Source organism: Polyodon spathula, chromosome 27 (assembly GCF_017654505.1).
Source record: "Polyodon spathula isolate WHYD16114869_AA chromosome 27, ASM1765450v1, whole genome shotgun sequence".
NCBI classification, from domain to species: domain Eukaryota; kingdom Metazoa; phylum Chordata; class Actinopteri; order Acipenseriformes; family Polyodontidae; genus Polyodon; species Polyodon spathula.
In genome coordinates, this window is record NC_054560.1 from 7,931,725 (window position 1) to 7,956,724 (window position 25,000).

Here is a 25,000-nt window from a genome sequence, read left to right on the forward strand (position 1 = left end):
CCCCCCCACTTGGGGGGGGTGAACAAAGATAAAACTATTTTGGACACTGTTAACCCTATTTGTATTAAAAAAAAAAAAAAAAACACTTGTTCTTCCATTATATCCCCTTCGCTCACACGTTTTTTATTACATTTAAAAAAAAAATAAAACAGATTGTGTGAACTCTATGGAGTTTGAGAAGCTGACTGCCAAAACTCTGAAACAAAAACATATATGCATTATCAAATAAAATGAAAAAAGCGCTGTGTAAACGCAGCTTTTTTACTTTCTCCAGTCAGTACGATTCCTCATGTTCTGTGCTCACACATACGGATGGATACACTGTTTCTGTACCGTTCCGAAACAGGTGGCAATTAGGCTGTCACCGTGGCTGTCATCATTCTGACATCATCTGTCAAAAGCCAAGACAAATGCTGCAGGTAATAATAATAATACATTTTATGATCAACAACAATTGGTTGGCAGAGGGACGTACAAATCTGCTGAAAGTTATACATATTTTGGAGCATAATGAAGTAGATAGGAGATTTTTTTTTCCTCCCTTGTAATAATTGTGCATTTCAGTCATCGTGAAAGTTGCTAGATTGACACGGAGAATGGCTTACCACAGAGCACCTGTACAAAAGTTTATGTAAAACTGGCACAGTAAGTTTGCAATTTACCAAGCTTACGCTGGGCTTATACATGGTTTACAATGCTTTGTACTACACTTTCACTACACCTTGCAATGCTTTAATATATATATATATATATATATATATATATATATATATATATATATATATATATATATATATATATATATATATATATATAGATAGATAGATAGATAGATAGATAGATAGATAGATAGATAGATAGATAGATAGATAGATAGATATTACAGACTACTACGGAATTTAGATATATACTATATCAGATATTTCAATACATTAAAACAAGACAAATAACACTAAGCCTGATTAATCTCATAACTGCTAGCCACCGTTGGTCTGCAATCAAAGCACCCTGGCTGCAGCACATCCAATGCACTCCCAGTGTTTCATTCTGCACACTCTGTTGCAATGGATCTGATGCAATAGTCAGCAATACCTGGGAATGGAGCTGCAAACTGATCTCCTGTATTCCTCTAAAGAGCTGGAGGGGCCCGACAGACTCCTGGCTTTGCAAGCCTGCAGAGAGTGAGGGAGGCTGCAGTTGTGCAGCTCAATGCTTAATCACCTGCACATCAGATATGCCCAGGGATACAGGAGCTAGAAGTACAAAACGCTGATACAGGCATGTTACAACACAAACACAACCTACTCCACATCTGATATTGTATGAGCGGGGGGCAATGCGATTCTTTTTTTTAATTGCAAAATTGCACACGGGAGATCCTTCTACCAAAATAAATGGAGAGCGACGCCAACCAACAGCAGCATTTGGTTCAGTTGCGTTTGAAACAGCATCACTTCTCAGAGAGGAAGGAAGCCCTTTGGAAGGATCTCAAGTTTAGACTTTTTTTTTTTTTTTCCTAAAACTGCTCACTTCTGCTTTCTGCTTTACTGCTAGCTGCCATTTCAGTGTGTGTGGTGAGGCTGCAGCACCCACAAATAGCCTGCCTGGACACAGAGCCTGTTAGACTGAGGTTGAGACTACAGCCCTCACCCATAGCCACGGCCTTATCTCCATCCAGCCAGCTCCCTGAGTTCACTCCTGCAGTACAAGCAACCCCAAACACACCCACCCCCCAGACAGCAATGACCTGCACAGCGCAGGGGTGCAGCACGTGAATGCAAGCTGTTTTCAATATTTCAGGCATGAAAGGGTTAAATGTCGCTGGCCACTATCAAAACCAAGAGAGTCTTTGCTGCCCCCCTGTGGTTAACTATGAGCTGTACAGTGCAGCTATGGGTACAGTGTTCTTATGTGCAGGCAGAGTCCTAAATATAACTTTTAGAGTTTTGAGTTGTTGTTTGTTACCACGTCTGCAACTCGAAATTGTATTTAGCGTGCTTAGAACCAATACTGGATTAAATATGTAAAAAAAATCGAATGTATTTTTTGTTACTATCTTGAAGATGGTGACTGTAGGTCTACAGCATTGGGGTGTGTTTTTGTTATTCTTTTCTGTGATAAAAGCAGCTACTTGTGTTGTTATTATTATTATTATTATTATTATTATTATTATTATTATTTATTATTATTATTATTATTATTATTATTCAAAATACAGCACAGCAGTGCCTTCAAGCGTGGCTCTCTGCTCGCTCTCTATCAACTTCTAAGGTGTTAAACCACAAAAGGATTTCTATGCTTTGGGTGTGATATTGCAAACACGCACCCACTCAGAAATGTAAAAATAATGCAGCAAATCCAAAGTCTTTAATATGGCATAAAAACCCTGAAAAAAAAAAAAAAAAAAAAAAAAAAAAAAACTTTGTCGAAACATTTTCCACTGGATTTATTCAGTTCATTCAGTATTTTGAAGAGAAGAGGCGATACCTTTTATTGGACTAACTAAACAATAATTATAATTGGTCTAACTAACAATCACGCTCGAATTACATGCATTGTGTATTTATTTATGTGTTTATTCATTGCAATTAACTTCCAGCTTCCCGAATGTCAGTATATTTGACAAGCATGTGTTTGAAACTCAGCCGCCCAATCACTGTAGTGTAAAACAGATCACCTCTAATCTATGTGTTAACCTCAGGTGGGATCTGCTAGCTAAAGTAAATGCATGCAAAAAAAAAATACCCTTTCGACTTGCACACAGCGTACAGCATCCGAGACGAGGCTAATAACAAGCAGGGCCACAGCTCCGCAGACCCTTCTCTATCGCTGCAGGCTGAGCATCTTCGCTAACTGCTGTCGCGCTGCCCGTTGATCCTCGGCGCCGGGGGGAGGATCACTGCGTTTCCAAGGCAACAGTTTGGTGAAGAAAAACGGATTAACTAGAAGAGTCTGACTGTTGAAGTGCAAAACGGGGAAACAAAAAAAACTACCAGTAAGGCTTTCTAGCAAATCTCTGCCTGCGAACCAGTCATGCTGTAAACACAGCCGAAGTTTTTATAGAATGTATAAACACTGTTAACAAAAATAAACTGCTATAATTGTTATTTTTGTATGGGTTGCCCAATTCTAGCAGGGAGATAAAGTCTGGAAAAAAACAAACAAAAACAATGTTACTCAAAGAACATAGAAGCAAAAATATACACCAATTTGATTTGCGACCTAGATTAATCTGTGCGTGTTTCTTATTCAAACATGCCCATTGTTATTGCAAAATGTTTAATCTTGGGGATTTGGAGCACGTATCACATGCTCTCTCTGTCTCTGCTGCGCAGTCTTCTCTCTCTCCATCAGCAGCCCGATTAGCCGCGCTCCGTCGGGTTTCTTTCTTGCCAGCCTCGCGTCCTTTAAAAACAGTCTAACTTATTTTTGCAGCCATGCAAAACTAATGAAGGGCGGCTAAGCTAAATTATTAGCCAGAAGGGTAAATCGTTAAACCTGGGCACAGCTACAGATATTTAGATTGAAAAGAGTAAAGTAAAAAGGAGAGGGAGGCAAGAAGAGAACAACTCGGGAAGAACTATTTTGCTTGAGGCTGTGCGGTTTAAAATAAAAAAAAAATACTTTTTTTTTTGTTGTTTTTGCAATTGGCATTTGGTTTCACAATGCCGTCGAGCTACAGCCAGCGCTCATTGACGGTTCTGACGTTCCTTGGGATTCTGTCTGCGATCATGTCGGTTTTGTCCGTCATCCTGATTTTTCAGCTGCAGTCGAACCAGGCTGGAATTAAGGCTGTTACCTCGCCCCCCTCGGGAATCCCGGCCGAGATCTCCGGAGTTCTCCTGCCTGTGGCCGCTGTCCTCACCGCCCTGTCCCTGACACTAAACCTCAGCTCGGTGGTGGTGTGTCTGCTGCACGGTTACTTTGCCACGGAGATCTGCAGACAGGACGTCGACACTGACAGGTAACTTTAAATGCAGCGATTGCAATTTCGTTCAGACTCTTGGTAAGTGCGGTGGGTCAGGTGCAGAAGTATCTTGCGAAACTGCAAACACAACAGCATGCTTCATACACTTGACGCAACGTTTTATACAGTCTCCCCGGTGACTAAAAAAATACCATGGATTTTAATACGATAGATCATTGATGATGCTTGACAACACTGGTAATTCTTTTTAGTGAAATTCAGTTAAATTAAATAAAATATGCATTTTATCAATGTGGAAATCCAGAAACTGTATAAAAAATTTAAAAAAATCTGAATCAATAACAACAACAACAACAACAAATAATAATAATAATAATAATAATAATAATAATAATAATAATAATAATAATAATAATGTTTTAATACAATAAAGTTGTTTCAGTATTGAAAAAAGTACAATAATGAATCAATTTGAAATGGCGTATTGTTTTTTAGACCGAAGCCCCTGTCCATTATATAAATGAGTCAGTCTGGCGCTGGTTCTAGCAATGCATATCTACCACTGGGGAAGGAAAAATGCATTTAACTTTAAAGCATGTTTGAAACTGTGCGTCAGTACTATAATAACAATTGTATATTACAATAGAAAAAAAAAAAAAAAAAAAAAAAACTGGAAAGTGATGATAAATATGAAGAACCGCTGGCATCTGATAATTGCAGCCAGGGCCACCTTTTCATTATTTGGTGTATCTGTTCAATATCCCTCGGCTGTCGCACAATGACCCGCTCTCATTAAGCGGTCCGCTCACGTCTCCTGGCCCTTTCCCACGTTCTATTGTCACACAGAATTATAGCGCTGGCCCTCAGCCGCCCGCTGAACGGACCCGATGCCTTCCACCACAGAGTATTCAAATTGAATTAGGACACAAACAAACGGACGGTATATTACATGCTTCTGGGTCCCGTTACTATTTAAAGGGTCGAGAGACTTATTTTGGGGTTGTTAGACCAAGATTTATTACAGTACTATGAAAAGGAAATATAGACAAGACTGCATGTACAGATTACATGTATAATATATATATATATATATATATATATATATATATATATATATATATATATATAAAAACATCAATGTAGTTAGTGCTTGGATATTGCAAAGTGTTGCTCCCAACCACCCCAAGAACAAGCCGCTCCCCCAATTCTTTATCCCACAGGGCAGACTGGCTCCTATTGGACAGCAGAGGGGTCCGTCACGTAGCCATTGGCCTGTTTTGTCTGGGGGTCTCGGTATACTTGACAGGTAAGATTGTTTCATGAAATGCATTTCTTTATTGATTTTAATTCCAGTCTGGTCCCTGGCACACAGGGTGTTTATACAATCAGCAGCACAGAGGCGTTCTGGAAACACGGAGAAGCAGGCAACAAAAAAAGGCCGACAAGTTCAAATGCATTTTATTTTGTACAGTTTATTTAATTTCTAAAAGGTACACAGTGATTCAAATATCCATATCCCAGCTGAAGCTGTGTGTGTGTGCTAGTGTAAGCACTATCAATACTATTATTAGTTATTTGGCAGACGACTTTATCCAAGGCCACTTACAGGTGTTACAGGGCAGTAGAGAGTTTCTACTCAAGAGAGCTCAGATGCTTTGACACATCAAACTGGAGTTTGAAGCCGATTACATGCAAGACAAGGTACTTTGAGATCTATTGTGCTTCTACAGGTGGCTTCAAGCAGCAGAAATTCAAACAAGACCGTTATAAAGTGCAAGGGCATTTTCATTATACCAACATCTGACGAGAAGCACCTGTACAATGCATTTTAAAACCTTATGGGAATCTAAATCTTGTTCTGCAACGTCCAGATGAAAGCTTACCTTTCCGTGCAGCCCCTGTCTGATATCCTTATGATGCTTTCATCAATAGCAGGGCTGCCACATTTATAGCAGTGCTATAGAGCTGGGGTCAGGACAAGGTCTGACTGCATCACTCTCTCACACACAGACACAGACACACACACAAGTTTGAACAACGCTTCCTTTCTTCAGTAACACATATTAAAATCATAGGTGCAAGAACCTGGCAACGTCAGATTTGCTGGTTTTCCTTCCTAAGGGTCTTGTGCGAAGCCAAGTGGTTACTCTGTTTCTGCCGAATAAGGAAAGCGAGAGTTGTTTGGTTAAGTGTAGCAGCAGGTCCTGGGTTGGGTTTCTGGAGTTTCTTCTGCAGGGCTCTGCTGGCATCTCAGCACAGTCCAGAACTTTGCCTCTCTCCGCCATCCTTCTGCGAAGCAGGATCTGCAGGTCTTTTTCTAGTGACATTCGACAGGGCTGTTTTAGATATTACTAGTGTGGGTGAGATCTTACAATATAGTTACATAACTGTTAAACACAAAGCAAGTGCTGTTAGTGTAAACTGAGCTTTCTAGCCAGTGCTGTTGTGAAAGTGAAGATTCTACTTGTCTGGCGACCTATGACATTGTCAGGGGTTGTGAACTTTCTGTGGCTACTGGACGCACCAGCGGACACATAAAAATAACACTGCAGTGGTAAAAGTATGTGTGAGTGACCAGCTCTTCGGCTGGGCAAGAGAATCATGAGGCACTGTCTGAAAAGGTACATCACTCAAACTGCAAGCTAATTCAGTGCTACTGTATATCCCACCAAGACAGGATCAGTTATGCTGCTTTCCATAACCACGGTATGCAAGTTATCTTTTTAAGTCACATACACTGTGCAGTGCAGCTGTCGTTTTCTTTTTTTCTTTGCTGAAAAAAATTAGCCAGTAACATGCAAATAAAAACTGAGCGCTTTGCCTGGTTCATTTAAAAATGTAGGGAAACAAAAAGAAACATAAATAATCTCTCTCCCTGGTGCCTCAGCTCTCTCCATCTACATGCTGATGCTGTTCGAGATCGAGACCGGGATTGCCAGCGCTTGCATCCTGTCCTCAGGGATCTTAGTGCTGCTTGTTATGGTGGTACACTCCCTGCTGAAGGCGTCACGCACGGCCAAGAACTACCGCTCGGAGCTCCCCAACACCATGTTCCAGAATGACCACGACCACGACCACGAAAATGCCACGCCAGCCACAGAGCCCAGCGGCGGCATCAGGGAGACACAGAAGCCGCAGGCCCGTCCGGAAATCCACCGCCAGTTCTCCTACCCACCCTACAGCGACGACAAGCAGCTGCTGTGCTCCTCCCCCTCCGGAAGCCACCTGACCTCCACCACGGGAAGCCACAGGGCCGACAGCAGCGCACCACGGATGCACAGGACACTGTCGGCAGAGTCGGGCTTGTTGCAGGGGCAGGCTCAGCCATGGAACGGGATCAACAGCGAGATGAGGACTGTGCTGGCCAGGAAGTCTGGAGGCACTGGGAAAGACTCTACCCTGGTCTGAGCTTCTTATTGGTTTCGATTGATTTGGGTTAACTTCACTGAATCCTAGATACCCCTACAGCTGTAGCCAGTGCGTTATATTCAATAGAACTGCCCCGGACCCCAGATGTAGCATCAATCTCCTCTAGAGTGGAGCTAGTGTAACAGGCAGTGTTGTGTGATGCACTGCATTAAGGATTTTGTCCTCCATCAGCAAGAGGTTAAAAGCTCTAAAACCATGAATGCAGAAGAGCCTGGCTGTTTTGCATTGCAGTTAAGAAGCTTGCTTGAGGTGCACTGGGTCACCTGGTCGCGCCCAGCCTCTGCCCTATTAAAGCAAAGGGGAAAATCACACAAACAAAATGTCAGATCAGAACTGCAAAATATCTCAGTTAACACCGGCTGCTACTGCAGGAGTTTCCAGAATAACAAGGGGCTACATAAGAACAACGATCTTTTTTTTTTTAACTTCATGTCAGTATTTTAGGGCAGCAGATAATGTAGAAATGTTGACCAAAAACAAAACGAGCCAAAAAACGAAACGCTCTCACCCCCATAAACCCTGAATGAACAAAAAAAGGTGATTGCACCCCAAAAAAAAATGCTGCAAGTGGTCAAAACCAGGCGCTTCTGAACGTCAGGTTGGGCTTTCCCACAGGACCGTTGTGATGCTAACAATCACACTTACTGCTGGATTTTTGGTACCAACTTTCACTATATTTTCTTCGTTACAGCAGGAAACCTGCTTAAGCGTGAGCATTACAAAATTTCAAGACAAAATGATAACACCATTTATTTCTCTGATGCATTTCCTAAGTTTCTTCATTCTTAAGGATAAAAGTCTGCTCCCCTTTTTAAAGCTCCAACCAACTACACTCAATGCTTACAAAGAGGCAGTGTACAGATGTGTACAGATGATAATAAGGAGACCAAAGCTGGTCTGTGCAACTGTACCAATAAATTATAAAAACCATGATCTCATTTTACCTGTTAAACCTGGAATGGTACGATCCTCCAGGACTGTGATTGGACACCCGTGATGTATACAACAACTGAATTTCCTTTTTGTTTCTCAGAATAAAATAAGAAAAAAAACTCTTGGGTTTTATCCACTGTGTGTGTAATGATTTAATTTAATTAACGGGATCAGCTGTAATGTTTCCAATGCTAACCTATCAAAACCGTTCACTTCAGAAGCGCTGTTATTATTGTCGGTGCTTGGCGAACTTACTGACATTTTAAAGTCTTCAGCCCTTGATCAAGCGCTGGAGTGTTCATCTGCCAATAACAAAGCAATGGTGTTTTGTAACTCAGAATATCAAAGCTGGTCACTTTCACGACAACACTGCTTTGCAACCACCTCACAGCTGGGTTGTCTTCAACAACAACACACAACGCATGACAGTGGAGCAAAGGAACAGCCACTGAAGGGCTATGTTAACCTGGGAGTGGTGTTGTAAATCTTCCCAGCTGAAGGATTACTAACCTGAGCAAAGGCAGAGGGCATGTTAGGGTCCTGTCAGTAATCAGGAGGAGGGGGGTGGAGGTGGTGGAATGGGCTGGCTAGCAATGGCACTGGAACTAACACTCACGTCACTGAAGCAGCATGCAACAATACACAACGGGAAGGGAAAAAAACATCAAGTGAGGAAATAATACTGGGGATCCCAATAGCCAGGACAGATGTATAAAGGATGTTCAAACCATTAAACAACCCTGAATTATTCATACAATTCATACAAGCACCACCGAAACTCAAAAAACAACTTGCACAAATTGAGCAAGCAAAACTTGCATGAACATTTAAGGATCCACACTGCACTGAAATGCACTGCTGATCCTTAAAACAAGAATAGTCCCCCAACCCCATGAAATGAGGTTCGTGAATTTGAGACAATTCTAGGGAAAAGCATTCATGACAGTACAGGCTTGGAAATAAGACTCCTGTTGCACAGCAGTTTCACCCATTCCAGGTTTTATTACAAGTTTGATTAGCCACAGTATATCGGTAACAAGCTCAGGTGTGTCTTATTAAATTCCTAGTAAAACCAGGAATGGATCAAACAGCTATGCAATGTGTTTCTAATTGCCATCCCTGCAATATATAGCAAATTAAGACATGATTAATAGTCTAATTTCCCAATGTAGTGTATGGACATGGTTTCATGAAATGGAAGCAGCAAGGTGGGTGGATTGAGGTGCCACAATAGGCAGAGAATGTCGCCCCCTACCTGCGTCCCTGAGAAGCGCTCATCTGGTCCTTGAGGTGGATGGTCTGCCGGAGCAGAGCTTCAATGCTCTTGAAGTACAAGCTGCTGTTGGTCATGCTTTTCACAGCACTGGCAATGCAAATAAACACATATGCAAATACAGAAATGTATAGAAAAAACAATGCCAATTAAAATTTAAAAGGCCAAGCAATCCAGCTAAGGTCCTCATTAACTGGACATCATTAATTCCCAGTTTTCCAGGAATGCACAAGATGCGAAGATAGAGAAACCTGGCCTGGAACGTAAGAACTTTTTATAAAACAAGATTTTACATTTTGGGACACAGGTGTGCAAATTTTAGCAAATAATAATAATAACAACAATACCTGCAAGCATATTCCACAGAGTAGATGGCACCCTGGCTCTGCTCCTCCCAGCTCTGCATATCTGTCTGCATAGAAAAGGAAATAAAATAAAAAATAAAAGGGGAAACCACTAATGGAAGACTGTAATCATCTTAGCATATCTTAATTCTGATCACAACAATGGGCTTTACTCAATAAAGACGTAGGTTTTGCAAAACGAAAGTCGTGTGGGATTGCCTACATATGCAGCTGTCTCACAGAGGCTCTAATAAGCGGTTCTGACGTTACAAAGTCATACACGCCTCTGTTATAACAGTACAGGTGTGACTCAGTTTCAGCTGACCCCTTTTTTTTTATAGACAAGTATGTCAATATGTGTTTTCGGGAATCGATATGCAGTACAATACTCTTCAGAAAAGTGATGATTTTCAGCTCACCTTGTGCTGGACGAGTTCGGGCAGAGACCTCCTGACGTGCTCTTGTAATCTATAGAGAGCTACCGACGGCTCATTCGCCAGGACGTACATACTCTCTGTGAATTTATCCGTTACTGAAAGGTAAAGAAGAAAGGAAGATTCCTAAGCATTTAGAAATAAGAGTATTCAGGATAACGCCACACCAAATACCACTGCTAGTATTGCCGGTGTAGTATCAACATTCAGGTCCCCTTGAAATAGGGTTTCAATTAATTTCTTAATATAAGAGTCACATCGCGGGCAACGCAGTGTTTAGGTGTTGTATATTTAGCAAACGTGGATAACACACTTCAACTTTTAAAAATCATTATTTTTAATGTTACGTACGTGCAGCGGCAAGCGAAAGGTTGTTTAGCGCATGCGCAAAACAAACCGGATGCATTGAATTTGACAATACACCGGTCTGCATCAACATTCATGTGAATCTGTTTTTTTTTTTTTTTTTTGACAAATCAGAGGCATGTTTTTGTAGTCCCTTGGAAATGTGGGCAAAGATTTGTTTTGAAGAGAAAGAAACGAAATAATTACTCACGATTGCTAGTAACAGTTATAAGGAACCATTTTACATTGCTAGCTACATATGATCTATAGCCTAATCGAGTTACCTCGTTTCACTTTAAGTTGCATTTCCTGGTCGTCCATTGTTTCAATTATGAAGTTTAAAATTCGCTGCTCCTATTCGGTTGACACCAAATTGCTACTGCCTTACGGTGCCGCTCTATTTTCAGTGTCTAACAGAAACACGGACACGAGCTAAATGGTTCCTACCCTAGCTATTGGTAGATTACGTTTCAGTCCGCGGTACAGTAGTGCTTTCATCTTGGTTAAAGCACTTCTGTTTTTCATTTGCACTGTCTTTAAAAAGTAAAATATTATATTTACGATGTTTCACCTGTATGTCGCTACTTTTCTCAGGTAGAGGTCTGCTAGGTAGCTATACATTGCTAATGTAATGCACCAGCCAGTCGGCGCTAACTGGACGGAGTAGGGTTGTGTTACACTATGTAAGATAGTACACGATTAGTGCCAATCAGGATTTGTGAAACCAGCCCATGCTTTGCTGTCCTCGTTGTTTTATGTTGTTCCGTGCTCTCCTGTCTCCGGGGGTCTCTGTTTGTCTCCAGGGTGCTGATCACAGAGTTCTCGCTCGGGAGCGAGAGAGCGTCCTGTCCCTGGCCAGCTCTGGGGGTTAAACAGACATCGTCAACACTCTGCTCCAACACCACATAAGGACATAAACACTTACAACTGGGTACGCCTGCTTCATTTTCCTTTTGAAGAGGTCACTGCTAGTAACATAAACCCAGAAACTTTATCTTTCAAGCATTTTGGACTGGTGTCGTTTTCCTTTAACGCTGTGTTTTGTGTGTCTTGTTTTTTTAAGAACGGAAGAACTCCTCTATGCGGTCCGTGGGAACCATGTGAAGTGTGTAGAGTCTCTGCTGAGTGAGGAGTCCGCTGTGATCTTTCCAACTTAACCCAAAAAACGAACCCCACACTATGTGTTGGGAAGTTTCGTTCCTTATGGAAAGTAAATGTATAACTAGCATATACGGAGAGCCTCATAATCTCATCTCATGAATACCTGAGAAATTATACAGTACCCAAATGCAATCCAGAAGGTTAATAGGAGGTTTGAAGTCTATGATAAAAGTTACCAGATTTTTAGTAGAAGTCTCAGTGATACTTTACGTAAGGATTCGTTTACAAACGTGTATTCCTGTGCAATTAAGAGTTTTGATGATTATTGGTGAATTTATTACAATATCATTTTAAAATGTACTAGTGTCCTATCAAAAATGATAAGGTTTCATAAATAACTTAATTGCACATTTCTGCACAGCTTATAACTGTCTGATACTGTTCATAACACATTCACAGATGCATCATTGATTGCAAACAGCAGATGCTTGAACAGTTACTGGAGCTTCTTTTGTTTTCCTCTATCCCGCATATTGCAGGCCGGGGAACAGACCTGACCATGGAGGCAGACTCCGGATACAGCCCCATGGATTTAGCTGTGGCTCTGGGACACAAGAAGGGTGAGAGAACCATTTAAACAAATCCATATCATCTGAGATCACCAGAAACAGACATCAGATTTCATTTTTTTCTGTTCTGTCGTTACTTCTGCTTAGGTCATTGCTTCTCATGCTTGTGTACAAAAAGCATTGTCTGTCTTACATGCTAGGATTCACTGAGGACTCCCATTCCACTGCAGGTTAATCCATTTCCTGGTTTTGCTACGAGTTTAATAAGACACAACTGTGCTTGTTGCCTTTACAGTGGGGCTAATCAAACAGATTAAAACCTGGAGTGGGCAATACTGCTATGCAATAGGAGTCTTATTTATGTCACTGCAATTCCTTATTTAAATTTTATTTTAGTCCAACAGGCTACTGAAACTCACATCCTCAATTTACTCAAGAAGAAAGAACAATGCAGTCGGAAAGTCTTTGTGGAGAACGATGCAAGATTCTGGTGTGGTCTACAGACGGTACCCAAAGACTTGATATGTCTATCTTGTTTGTGATGCAGGGGGGACTCTGAGACGAATTGCTCCCTCGCTGCGATGTGGACCGTGGGCAGAGCTTCGCAAAAGGCTTAGTGAGTGTTAGGGGTCACAGACCAGCACTGCCTTCCTTCTTCACAATGCACTTTTGAAGCACCCTTGAGTTTTTCAATCAGGAGCCTTTTTTAAAATAACTCAAGAGTGAAGAGTGATGCCTTAAACACACACATGACTTTCTCAAAAGAGCTTTGAAACAGACTTTAAAGTTAGAAGTGTAAAAAGTTGTCAGGATGTTAACAATGAAAAGAAAAATTACAGGTATGCTATTAATGCTATTTAAAGAATACATTTAAAAAAAATAATTTTGTTGTCATCAGAATTACTTTTTGCAAACATGGTATATGTTCTTCAAAGATACACTGTTGAGTTTCCTATCATGAATCTATTTTATGATGCATACATGTATTTTTGAAAGTTAAGGCAGGGCAACTTCTTGAACTCCACAGAGTTCACACAACCTGTTTCAACATTTGTATAAAAAAAAAAAAAAAATTTTAAAAAAATCTGTGACCAACAGGGATATACTTAAAACAAATATACATTTCAAAATTAATTTTTATTTTAATATTTGGTCATTAGACACCTAGGGCATATAGTCAAAGCAATTCCCAAGTGCTAACTTTGTACTTTCAAATAAAAAAAGAAGGGTTAAAGTTACAAATCACTGGGGTTATGGTTTGTGAACATCGGTTCAGTGAATTCATTGTCTTAAAAGTTTTGTGTTCCAGTCTTCCTGACAGACAGCAGCTCTCAGTTCACCCGCTTGCATTTCTGTCGGCCTGACTGAACGCCACCCTTCTGCTCTGGAAGGCGCAGTGGGTAAAGCCCGCTCCTCAAAGCCCATCACTTGCAACGGGCGCTCCAGTTTTTAAAAACGGCATCAGACCTTGTCTCCCAGGACGTCCAGCGTGTAAACAATAACCCTGCCAAAGAAATCCGTGCTGTTTTCAAACACTATTTTTACCCTGCGAACCAGTGCATCTCCGTGGATGGGAAAGCTGTGGGTGTGAGTCAAGGAAAGGACCCTGGAGCAAACTGCTTGGTACCAAACACAAAGTTTATGCAGGGACGTGGAACAGGCTGTCCCCCCAGAGCTGCACTCTTGCAACACAAATAACTTGTGGCTGGTTTCACAGCCCTCCAATTACCTCTAAATCTCAGATTGCCTTAGCTAACAAACATAATGCCTAGGTATACCACTAGAGGAGTATTCAAAATAGCAGAAGATCGAACAAGGCAGGGATGGAAATAGGACTCATATTGCATAGCAGTTTCACCCATTTCAGGTTTTACTCCAAGCTTGATTAGCCACAGTGTGGCTGTAACAAGCGCATGTGCATCTTACTAAACTCTGGAATGCATCAAAATGCTATGCAATGGGAGTCTTATTTCCATCCCTGCAAGGATTTAGACCAGGGCTTTTCAAACCTGGTCCTGGGGAGCCCCTGTGTCTGCTGGCTTTCATTCCAACCGAGCTCTCAATTACTGAACCAGACCCTTAATTTAACTGATAACTTGCTTAATTAGACCGTTTTACTTGTTTTCAGCTCTTGAACAGTTTGCATATTTCAAGTTAGCATACTTCAAGTTAGCTATAACATTTGATAAGTAACTTGAACTGCAACTGTTTAAGAGCTGAAAACAAGTAAAGCATGTCTAATTATGCCAATTATTAGTCCATTTAAGGGTATAGTTAATTAATTGAGAGCTTGGTTGGAATGAAAACCTGCAGCCACAGGGGGTCTCCAGGACCGAGTTTGAGAAGCCCCGATTTACACAAAACCGGGATAGGATATCTGCAGTGAGTTCTTGTCCTCTGGGTAGAAATCTGCTAGCTTTGTAAACGCTTCGTCTTTTTGGCAACCTGCAGCAGAAGGGAGAAGGTAGTTAGAGCACATTGGAATATAACATAGCACTGGAATACCACTGCCAATGGACTACAATATAGTCATCTCCCTAAAATTACAATTAGGTACAGGGATGGAAATAAGGCTTTTATTGCACAGCAGTTTCACCCATTCCAGATTTTAATACAAGTTTGATTAGCCCCAGTGTACAGGTAACAAGCTCAGGTGTGTCTTATTTAACTCAGCAAAACCTGCTATGCAATGGGAGCCTTATTTCTAACCCGGAAGTGAACGCTTAGCAGTACAAAACTTTGAAGGAGTGCAGTGGTGTCCCTGAATAAATCAACTTCTTACTAAAACAAGGTACCTTCAATTCGACAGGTGCTGCCAGTGAACCCTCCTTGAAACTGCACCCTGAGCTCTGAGACTCTCACCGCCTGTGGGAATTCCAGAAGCACCCACTGGGTAGCACCCTACACACACAAAAAAGCAAGATACTGCATTACAGCAAAATGCATTATACATGTCAGGGATGGGGAACAAAGACTCCCATTGCATAGCAGTTTGATCCATTCCTGGTGTCACTATGATTAATAAGACACACCCGAGCTTGTTACTTATAGACTGCGGCTAATCAAACTCGTAGTAAAACCTGGAATGGGTGAAAATGCAATGCAGTACAGGAATGGAAATAAGATTGCATGAAACTTAACAGGGCAGTGAAACCTGCCCAATATATTAACACCACGTGAAACCTGCCCACTGATTATATATTATATATATAACATCATGTGGTCACGGCTGTTTCTGTTGCCATCACTAACACAGTACACTTATTAAACTTATTAAACTTGGTAAGGTAGCAGTTTTCTCGCTTGCCTGATCCGAGTTCCAGCACGTTTCCTCATTGGAATCGAACATGTGCTTCTTCCCAAACTGCTTGACGTCTCTGTTTAGAACGGAACTCACCCTAATTCCAAAAAAAAAAAAAACATACATTACATTACAGTGATAGAGAATGATACGGTATGGGAAAAATTATATACACTTTAAAATAAAACAATATTTCTTTGTATTTTTTAAATATTTTACTCATTTTAGTTAAGTGAATTACCCATTGGCTACTTGAGTGTTTAGCTTGACCCTCCGTTGTTTAAATCCATGTTAACCGGCGCTGGCAATTATAAGAAGCAATACTACGTTTTCTTCCCGTTTAAAATCATTACACAACAAACAAAACACATGAGATTGCAGCCAGTCCACTAACCTGCTCACAGTCTCACTGCAAATCAAAGAAGCTGCCATTTTCTTCTTGCCGACAGTTTGGGTAATTTATCGTAAAGACAGTCCACCGGATGCTTTACGACACTAATGGCACATTACCAGAAACAGATCATACTGTCTCGGAGAGCGCGCCAGAAAGAAAGCGCATGCGTACACCAACCGTCCCAATGTGGTCGTCAAAGTCCCGATTTCCTAGCAAATGTCCCGCGTCCTGATACGTAGGAAAAAAGTCCTGATATTTACCCATAGAAAAAAAAAAAAATTCTGCAAAATAGAGTTAGTGAAAACCACACACCTGCTGATACATTGGTTATACAAAGGCAAGAACGCATCATTTATGATTAACGTTTCTTTAGTTTTTAAACCCTATTTTGCTGATAAAAAAGCGTCATGTTTTTTTTTAAGTCAGTGACACTACTCATTAGAAGCTGGTCCACGTGTGACCTGTAGGTGTCAGGCTTTCACTGAATAAATAACGTTCAAGGAATTTTTGCACAAAGGGTTTCAGAGTTCGAAGAATAATTGTTTGATCAGGGATTTACAAACAACAAGGACTCCGGGTAGGTTTCAGGAGGGAACAGGAATTGCTGCAGATTCCCCACAGCTTCCCTCTGAAGGTAATAAAGCAGGTACTGGAAGGGTCATCAACTATGATCTTTGGAACAATTTAAACTCATTGACGCCTGACCAAGTCGAATTAGTGCTCTCTGGGGCTGCCCACCATCACCCTGAATGCTATTGGCAGATGTTTTTTTAAGTATATCTTCTTTGAGATATAGAAAGGGTGTGTGAGAGTGTAGCTATGAGGACTTATATAAATAGAAATACACCAGGACAAAAATATAGGTGTGAGTTTCTGTGTGTTTGTGCTTGTGTGTGTGTATCTTTCTGTATTTCTGTGTGTGTTTGTTCTTATGTTTGTTTCTCTGTGTGTGTATGGGTGTGCTTGTACTTGTCTGGTTGTGTATTTCTTTGTGCTTGTGTGTGTTTGTGTTTGCGCTTGTTCTTGTCTTTCTGTGTGTGTGTGTGTGCCTGTGTTTGTGCTTGTCTTTCTGCATCTGTGAGTGTGTCTGTGTGTGCTTGTGCTTGTGTTTGTGTGTTTGTGCTTGTGCTTGTCTTTCTGTATGTGTCAGTGTGTGCGTGTGCCTATGCTTTTCTGTCAGCCATATCAGTCCCTTTCTGATTGCACTCAGACCCCATCCAGTGAAAGCCCAGACACTCTATATGAAAATCTAGCAGCTGATAATAATCAATAAGTCTGAATTACAAACCCTGTGGGAGCAGCACTGGTGTGAGAATTGCCTGTGGGTGAAGGCAGCGGGTGGGTGGATTAGCTTTATTGGATTGTATGTAGAGAACACCCCCTTCCCTGTACCGTACCAGCTCCCAGCTACAACGCATTCACAATGACCCCTATCCCAATCTGCAAGATCCCACAGCGCCCCCTGTCCCACTTACTCAGCAGCTTAATCGTGTGTGTGTGTGTGTGTGTGTGTGTGTGTGTGTGTGGATGTGTGTTTCTGTGTGGGACAGGGTGCCGGTAAATGCACTTCAAACTCTGCAACTACCAATTCATCATTCATATATATTAAAGCAATGTTAAATATACCCTGGACTGTATAACACACACATGGCTAGTTTGGATACTGTAGTCCAGGAACTGGTATAATCAGATGTATGCATTTTTGTGCTGCAGCTGTATTTTCGACAGGGCACCTTGCTGTCGCTTCAAGAGAGTGTTTTTGCTAATTGATCCACTTCACACCTGCCGAATGATTGCTTGCATGCTGTTACAGTCAATTAAACAGACAATTCACAAGTTTTTTTTCCCCATTATGTTAATTAGACTTGAAAACTGCTAAAGCTAATTCTTGTGGGGAATGGATTATATTGTTTCTTGCATCTGCAGTGTGAATGCATTGAGTTCCAATAGCTTTTTATTTACCAGTTTAGCTGCCTCTCTATACTGTCCTCTATAGAAATCTATTTTGTCAGCTTGGTGTTACCCTTACTGAGCGGGACAGCAACCCACGCTGGGCGCCTAATTAATTAAAATGACAGTCCTGGCTAAAGTTAGCATTTTCAGCTTTATATTTAGACTTCTTTAATTAGCTGGACTGGAATTCACTTTACTATCCAGACAGAAGAGAAGCACTCTGGTGTCACAATTCAGTGGCATTCATTTAAGCTCTGGTCCATAGAGAAGAGTGCCCACTGCTGGACTGGCTGTTCTCCTAGCTTTCTACTGAACTACAAACCTAATTAAATAGGATCATTTGTGTACTCTCCATTCCCATCCTTCATTACTATTAATACAGGCTGCATAAGCAAAGCAATATCCCATTGCTGACAGTAGTAGGAAAATGCAATACACGGACTGGGCTGCAGGGTAAAAAGTGGCGCTGGTGGCTCTATAGGAGCCGTTCTTCCCTCTGGGCTAAAACTCCAGTTGCCCAGAATGGAGACAGGGGGCACTGTGAAGATGCTCTTGTAGAGATTATACCAAAATCCTCAGCTGCCTGTCTCAATACCAAATTCTGGTCGATTTGCCAAGATCAGTTACACCGATGGAATTCGATCTCTCTCCATTGTGACCAATTGCTATGTTCACATGCAGGAGGAAATCTGTCCTCTTTGAATTGATTCGGCTCAGCCACATTGCAGGGCTGGAGCAGTTAACCTGACCTCTCACAAAACCCCATCTGATCCGGCTGGATACGTTTCCCTGAGCTCTCCTAAATAATTCAGCCTCTATTTACTGCTGACCTCGGGGGTCAATATGAGCAGCAGCAGCTGGACTCGACAAGGATTCCAGCAGAGCCCTGCCCCTCGCTGCTAGTGAAGGTAAGGACTGGGAGAGGGCATGCAGCTGGGACCCTATGTCCAAGCAAAGGAGGCTCGGGGAGGAGGAAGGGTCCCATTCTAATAGCACACCACTATATACAGGTGGATTCCAAAATTGCAGTACATTGCAAACACACACACACATACACACTGGCTCCTTGCTCCTCATGGAATCCCCATTGCAGATGAGCAACTCGACACAGCCAGGAGCCTGCGCTGCCCTGACTGCAGGACTCTCCCTGCACACCACACGGTCGTGCCTTTACCAGGTCACTCTATTAACCTTTGAGATAAATGTTCATGCCACCATTATGGCAAGGTAGCTTCCTATGCACCATTGCATCGGTCTACTGAACAGCCTTTCTGAGCACCAGCTGGGCTGCACACACATTGCGTTTACTTCAGTTGTGGCAAAATAGCTCTGCTAATTAGCAGAATTAATTTTCATTAACTCTGGTTTATACATGCTCTCAAATACTGAACACCTGTTCGACATCAGACGTTTCACTCTTTGGAACACGGTGTCCACCCTCGTGGGGTGACAGTGTCAGATGTATTAACAGTCCCAAACAATGCAATGATACTGCAGGCTAGTGTAGCAATCTCCATGGGAACTATAAACCACAGCGACTAGGAGGCAAGCACAGCCCGTGAATTATTCGTATCTGCTGAGACAGGAGCATGATAGACTCCCAAATAGAAAGAGACAGAGGCCAGACACAGATCTGTAAGCGGGGGAAGCTCTCATTCGGTTTACATAAGCAGCCTGTTCCATTTGGATTTTGACAAGGCGTTTCTAGGCCAGTGAGTAAATGTGGATTTCGCAAAACGGGTAAATGCAAATACTGAAATGGAGAGGCCTAAATGAACGGCAGCCTTCAGACAGCCATATGCGCGGAGCAGTGGGTGTGAGCAGACAGACAGCCTTTGCCTGGCATGGGTCTACAGTATGGTGTTAATATGTGCTCGGTCTGCACAGCCAAACGTGGGGATGATCAATGGGAAAGGGCAGGTGTGCATTGTTTTGGGGGGGGGGGCATGAAATATGGCAAGCCCTAATATTTCACAGCACATAATATCTGATTCAGTGGATCCAATTTAGTGGCAGATCTTTAAAGAGCCCTTGTGCCAGTGTCATGCAACCCAACCATTTCTAACAGACAATAGCATATTTTCATCTTATCTTAAAGGCCAGAGAATTTAAGCAGCATTTAGATCAGGTGTCATTTAGATCAATTGGTGTCTCTATACTGCAGAAAAATACTTTACTGTTAAAATGAACATAATATAAATTAGAAGAAGAAATCATTTTAATGATCTAAACAGAGGTGGATCTTAGTATTGATTCTGTATTAATCCTGTCCCACTCAATGACATTATGAAGGATTAAGAAAAAGCAGATTTAATCATTATTTAGGTATTTAAATCAGCTACTGCTTCGATCATTAAAATAGACCAATTTGTGTTAAAATAAACTTGCTTTTGCTTCCATTTTTTATATACTGTAGGAAGTTTCCTAAGAAACAATTAGTAGGAAAAAAGCAGAAATGGTATGACATTTTTTTTCATTTTATCTTTTGCTATTTGATTACAAAGGAGCTTGGCTGTTTGATAGACCAAAATGAGATTGTTTAGGAAACATCAGGAGTACTGAATGCATGAATAAATAAATAAATACATAAATAAATAAACACCCCGAGCACAGCTACTGTAGTGTATGTTCAAAAAAAAAAAAGCTTATCTTCTTGAAAGCTTGTCAATAATTCTTATAGCAGCCAATGATATGCGAGTTTGCACCAGCAGCTGCATCAACGTGGCTCTCTCGCCTCGACAGCTATTTCATGCTGTTTGCTAGGCTTTATTGAAAGAGACACTGGCTTGCTTTAATAGATGTGAAAGATGCTTTGCTGAAAAGACTATTTTCCCCCCAAAGATCCTAGTCTGTATGCAGTCTAATGCCTCAGGGGGAATTAAATTCCAATCGCAAATTAAACAAGTCAGGGAGGAAGGGAGGGAGGGGAGGGAATGAAAAGAGAGTACAAATTTCCTTTTTTACAAACTTATGAGAGTTTTAAGCACTTGGGGATTGAAGGAGGGAGGGTATAAATAGAAGGATAATGGTTTTAAACAAGGTGTTCTAACCCTTTTTATTCTGGTTTCCCTCTGCAACTCTATATATTGAAAGGGTACGGTTATAACTATGAAAATAAAGACCTTTTTTTTTTACTTAACATAACAGTTGCAGGGTTAAAAGGATTAAGTGGTTCAGAGAAAATAGGAGAAGTTAGGTTTGGTATCCCACTACTACCACCATATGCAAGTGCTCAGCCACTGTAACTGTGAACAGGGGAGTGTTTGAACTCACATCCTTCTACCCAAAGGAGCAGCGCCCACTGGCAAGCTAGTATAAGTTCCATACTGTTTACCAGTCAGTTCCAGGTTTTCTCTCTTCTTATTCCTTCACGCTTCTATAACAGGTAGGACCTATTTGGCTGAAATATTCACAGTTGTTTAAGGTATCAGAAGAAGCTGCTGGGGCCAAAAAAAAGCTTCAAAGTCAGGTTCTTTTTTACATTTCTAATATATATGCAATCACTCGGAGCTGGCTCTTGCTGCTTGGAGCAGGCTTGGAGAACTTGTGTTAAATTAAGATGCAGTGTGGCAGCTCAATTTAACAAAGAACATCCTGATCTGTAAAATGTGTGATAATGCCCATGATGCCTGACTTACTGTATGAGACAGTCTGTAGTATTGACAGCAGATTTTAAAGTGTGTCACATTGGTACAAAAGCTTGAACTGTAACACCTGTAAGTCGCCTTGGATAAAGGCGTCTGCCAAATAAAGAAGAAGAAGAAGGATTATTCTTCCCTGTGATAAGGCTGGAGGTGCAGATCTCAGTTTAGCATCTTATCCTAAGCACAGCATTCTTCAAAGCAGAATCACGTACTCTTAAGAGGTCTCTCGTTCAAGTGCTGGCCAAGCTTCACTGACAGCTGAGCAGATCAGAACGTGGACTAGTATGGCTGCAGGCATAATCACGACGAAACACGCCTCAGCTGCAGCTCTGGGGAGTTCATTAACCAGTGAATTTGAGGATGAGTGTTGCATTTCCACAGAAACAGGGTTTGTTAGCAACTCCGCACATGAGCTGAATATTAAGCACCCCTGCTCCACTATGGGGAAAAATATCTGCTTTTTTCGCCTATTAATGTTTTTTGGGGTATTTATTAAGGATCTGTAAAAGGAAGCGTCTCCACCCACGTCACAGTGAAAAAACACCAAAAGCTATTAAACATGTATGACCTTGAGACTGAGATTGTTGTGTGTTTTTTTTTTCCCTTGAACTTCAAACACACCCTTTTCAGTGACAGGCTCAGAGGACGTTGATTTCTGATCTTTAATTATTTTTTTGTATTGTTTGTACCCATTGTTTCAGTGCTACAAGAATCAATATTGACTGCTGTGCAGTTCTGTATGAAGGGGCTGGGATTCCAAATAAAGAGGCTAGACAAAAGGTGCTTGGGCACCCGTTCAGCATCAAACCTCCCTTTGAAACAGAGGAGACAAGTAGACCAGCCTCTTTGATAGTAAATAGAGGGAAAACCCAGGATCATTGTGGATAAACCATTTGTGAATGACAGTGGAACCTGCACAAGCCACACGAGCCACTATGCATCAAGGGGCTGCTTTGCAAAACATGACAGCTCTGGCCAAAAGTTTTGCATCACCATATAGAATTCATTTTGCTTCACAATGTCGAATGAAAGCTGCTGCATAATGTTACAGGAACATATTGAATTAGACACCGCTTTATAGCTTTACATATGCTTAAAATGGGAAAAATGGAAAAATGCGACATTGCAAAATCTAACATGAAATACTAACTTACTATTATTATGACTTCCAGTAGACTTTTGAGGTATCATTTTGTAGTTTCTTTAATATATGATGTTAAATAAAAGATATTCTGTTTCTGCAGCTGAGAGACCATGCACGAATAAAATATACGATCCTCAATGCCCAACTACAAGAACAAGATCTATTCTCTGTCCTTCATTGACAGTAGACTGCAACCCGACCCTAAATGTGCAAACCCTTGATCCTACCCCTAACTCTAATATGCAAAACGTATCCCCAAACCTAAGTTGTGGTCATCTTCAATGGAAGTGGTTGCCTTGCAAGATCATCCCATACATGTCCTATGACATGTCTTAGCGTATTTCCTTCTAGAATATAATAACACAATAGATGAGTATATTATTTTAATGATCTTGTGACACGACTGCAAATGAAGGTAATGGCATTTTCGTTTCTGTTTTTTTGGCCATGCATTTAAAGGTGATCTTATGACGCCAGGCTCTTTATCCACCTGGATGACAGGCATCATTCATCTGCATGTAGATCAAGGGAGACTGACATTTATAAAAGTCACTGCCACCGCCTTTAATCTCCCTGACAGCGATGGCAATAGAACACGTGAAATGTGCATTGCATGACTTTACAGAGTCAACAGTGGCAAATGCAACGTAACCTTTACTTTGCCCTTTTTATGTTAGCTATCATTCCAGAAGCTTGGTTGCTGTAGTACTGAGCTGCAAGCAGCAGCTTTCTCTAACTCGCTTCTGCCTTCTTTAAGACTTCTGTGGAATGCTGCTGTAGATGCCTCACTTGCTTTGATTGGATCACTTCAGAAAGTGTCCTGCGTCTGTGTTCTTCCAATACAGTCAGGAAGCCATACTGTTAGCTGATTGATGTTGTTATATATTTATTTGTAATTTTGTTTTCTTCCAGGCGTTTATTAAAGTTTAATTAAACAAACGACTCAAGTTTTCATCATTTTTTGCTAATTAAAAAAAAAAAAGCATTTGCAAAGTCACAGCGGTAATTGGAGTTACTATGTTATTATTATTACATTTTAGGGGGAGGTTTTGATGCGTGGCTCCTAGAGCTACTGAAATCGTGGTTTCAGGAGGACCGCCTAGTCATGTCTGTCTGTCAGCTGTCGATACCTGCCTTGCTCGACATAAGGGGTGGCCAATCCCGATCCTGGAAGGCTATTCCACTCCAGATTTAACAGATAAAATGAGATAATCCACTATTTCAGGGTCGGGATGCAGGTTTAATTGCTTCAATTAAACCAGTTAGAATGGGGTTGGAACAAAGACCAGGAGTGGAGTTCAGTCTCTAAACTGTTTAAGTCAACCCAGTTCATTGAAGGATCGTAATCATCCTGTCTCTATGACATCTTGCTTTCTTTGCATATCAACCAAGTAATGGAAAGTGACCAGCAGCGTTCGTGTGCTGATTGGTTTTAAGTGTATCAGTCCGTCTGTGTTCAATAAACACTGAATCTGGCTGGGATCCATCCTGCCTGCCTACCAAACTTCTCTGTGTCTCCGGTGTCTCTCTGTACAGTAGGTTCTTTGGTGCAGCCTGTGTCTGTATACTGCCTGGCACGCTGGATTTGTAGACAAAGGAAAACATGGATTTACAGAAAACATCCATTATCTTGAAATCAAACTCAAACAAATTTTGTCAAAACCATAAAAAAAAAAAAAAAAAAAAAAAAAAACCAACAAAAAAAAAAAAAAACAGTTGAACGCCCGGAAGGAACCACACGATTCTATCTGGAAAGCCAGACCACCATCTTTCAGAAGAGCGCGGGAAATCATTTACATAATCGATCAATATTGACTGTGTGTGTGTGTGTGTGTGTGTGTGTGTGTGTGTGTGTGTGGTCTGTGTCTGCGTGCCTGCGTGAGTGCGTGCGTGCTTGCGTGCAGTGCGCGGTGTGTGTTTAGGTTTGTGTATCATTTAGGGACCACTCGTTTCCTTTACTGGTATTCCCATCATAGAAAAATAAATTAAATGCATTTGCTAAACTGCAGGGATATCTGCTACAACTGGTGTAGGTAGATTGCAGTTTAAATGGACGACTGTAGCTGTGGCACATAATGCCTATTCTCAGTTCCTCAACACAGCTTTGTATTTTCAGGTCAAAGGCCAGTTAGCATTCCATACCAGAAGGGATTTTAGCTGAGAAACAGCTTGGAGTAGATAACAACACATTGCAAACAAGCCAAGGTG

General features: G+C 41.3%; 3 protein-coding genes and 1 long non-coding RNA gene across 6 annotated transcripts; 2 read left to right on the plus strand and 2 right to left on the minus strand.

The window, feature by feature from the left end:
• The first annotated feature begins 3,271 nt into the window (after positions 1 to 3,271).
• On the plus strand, positions 3,272 to 8,422 carry LOC121301577 (transmembrane protein 221-like). Its single transcript, XM_041231085.1, has 3 exons — positions 3,272 to 3,964; positions 5,149 to 5,234; positions 6,816 to 8,422. The coding sequence occupies exons 1-3, from the start codon at positions 3,666 to 3,668 to the stop codon at positions 7,334 to 7,336; spliced, it is 906 nt and encodes a 301-aa protein (XP_041087019.1). The 5' UTR covers positions 3,272 to 3,665; the 3' UTR covers positions 7,337 to 8,422.
• Positions 8,423 to 8,800: 378 nt separating this feature from the next.
• LOC121301578 (BLOC-1-related complex subunit 8) lies at positions 8,801 to 11,054 on the minus strand. 2 transcript variants are annotated; one of them, XM_041231086.1, is made up of 5 exons: positions 10,971 to 11,054; positions 10,327 to 10,439; positions 9,911 to 9,975; positions 9,546 to 9,653; positions 8,801 to 8,910 (listed from the first exon to the last, which is right to left on the minus strand). In XM_041231086.1, the coding sequence occupies exons 1-5, from the start codon at positions 11,005 to 11,007 to the stop codon at positions 8,841 to 8,843; spliced, it is 393 nt and encodes a 130-aa protein (XP_041087020.1). In that variant the 5' UTR covers positions 11,008 to 11,054; the 3' UTR covers positions 8,801 to 8,840. The 2 variants fall into 2 exon arrangements, with proteins under 2 accessions (XP_041087020.1, XP_041087021.1); XM_041231087.1 differs by lacking the exon at positions 8,801 to 8,910 and having other exon boundaries at positions 9,542 to 9,653.
• Positions 11,055 to 11,523: 469 nt separating this feature from the next.
• LOC121301579 lies at positions 11,524 to 13,392 on the plus strand. 2 transcript variants are annotated; one of them, XR_005947632.1, is made up of 4 exons: positions 11,524 to 11,617; positions 11,750 to 11,896; positions 12,327 to 12,407; positions 12,753 to 13,392. It is a non-coding gene; the product is annotated as an uncharacterized LOC121301579 (long non-coding RNA). The 2 variants fall into 2 exon arrangements; XR_005947633.1 differs by having other exon boundaries at positions 11,750 to 11,811.
• Positions 13,393 to 13,474: 82 nt separating this feature from the next.
• LOC121301500 (nuclear receptor 2C2-associated protein) lies at positions 13,475 to 16,127 on the minus strand. The gene is made up of 5 exons (XM_041230968.1): positions 16,052 to 16,127; positions 15,664 to 15,754; positions 15,152 to 15,257; positions 14,734 to 14,801; positions 13,475 to 13,937 (listed from the first exon to the last, which is right to left on the minus strand). Exons 1-5 carry the CDS (start codon positions 16,087 to 16,089, stop codon positions 13,818 to 13,820), a joined length of 423 nt encoding a protein of 140 aa, XP_041086902.1. The 5' UTR covers positions 16,090 to 16,127; the 3' UTR covers positions 13,475 to 13,817.
• Positions 16,128 to 25,000: the final 8,873 nt, after the last annotated feature.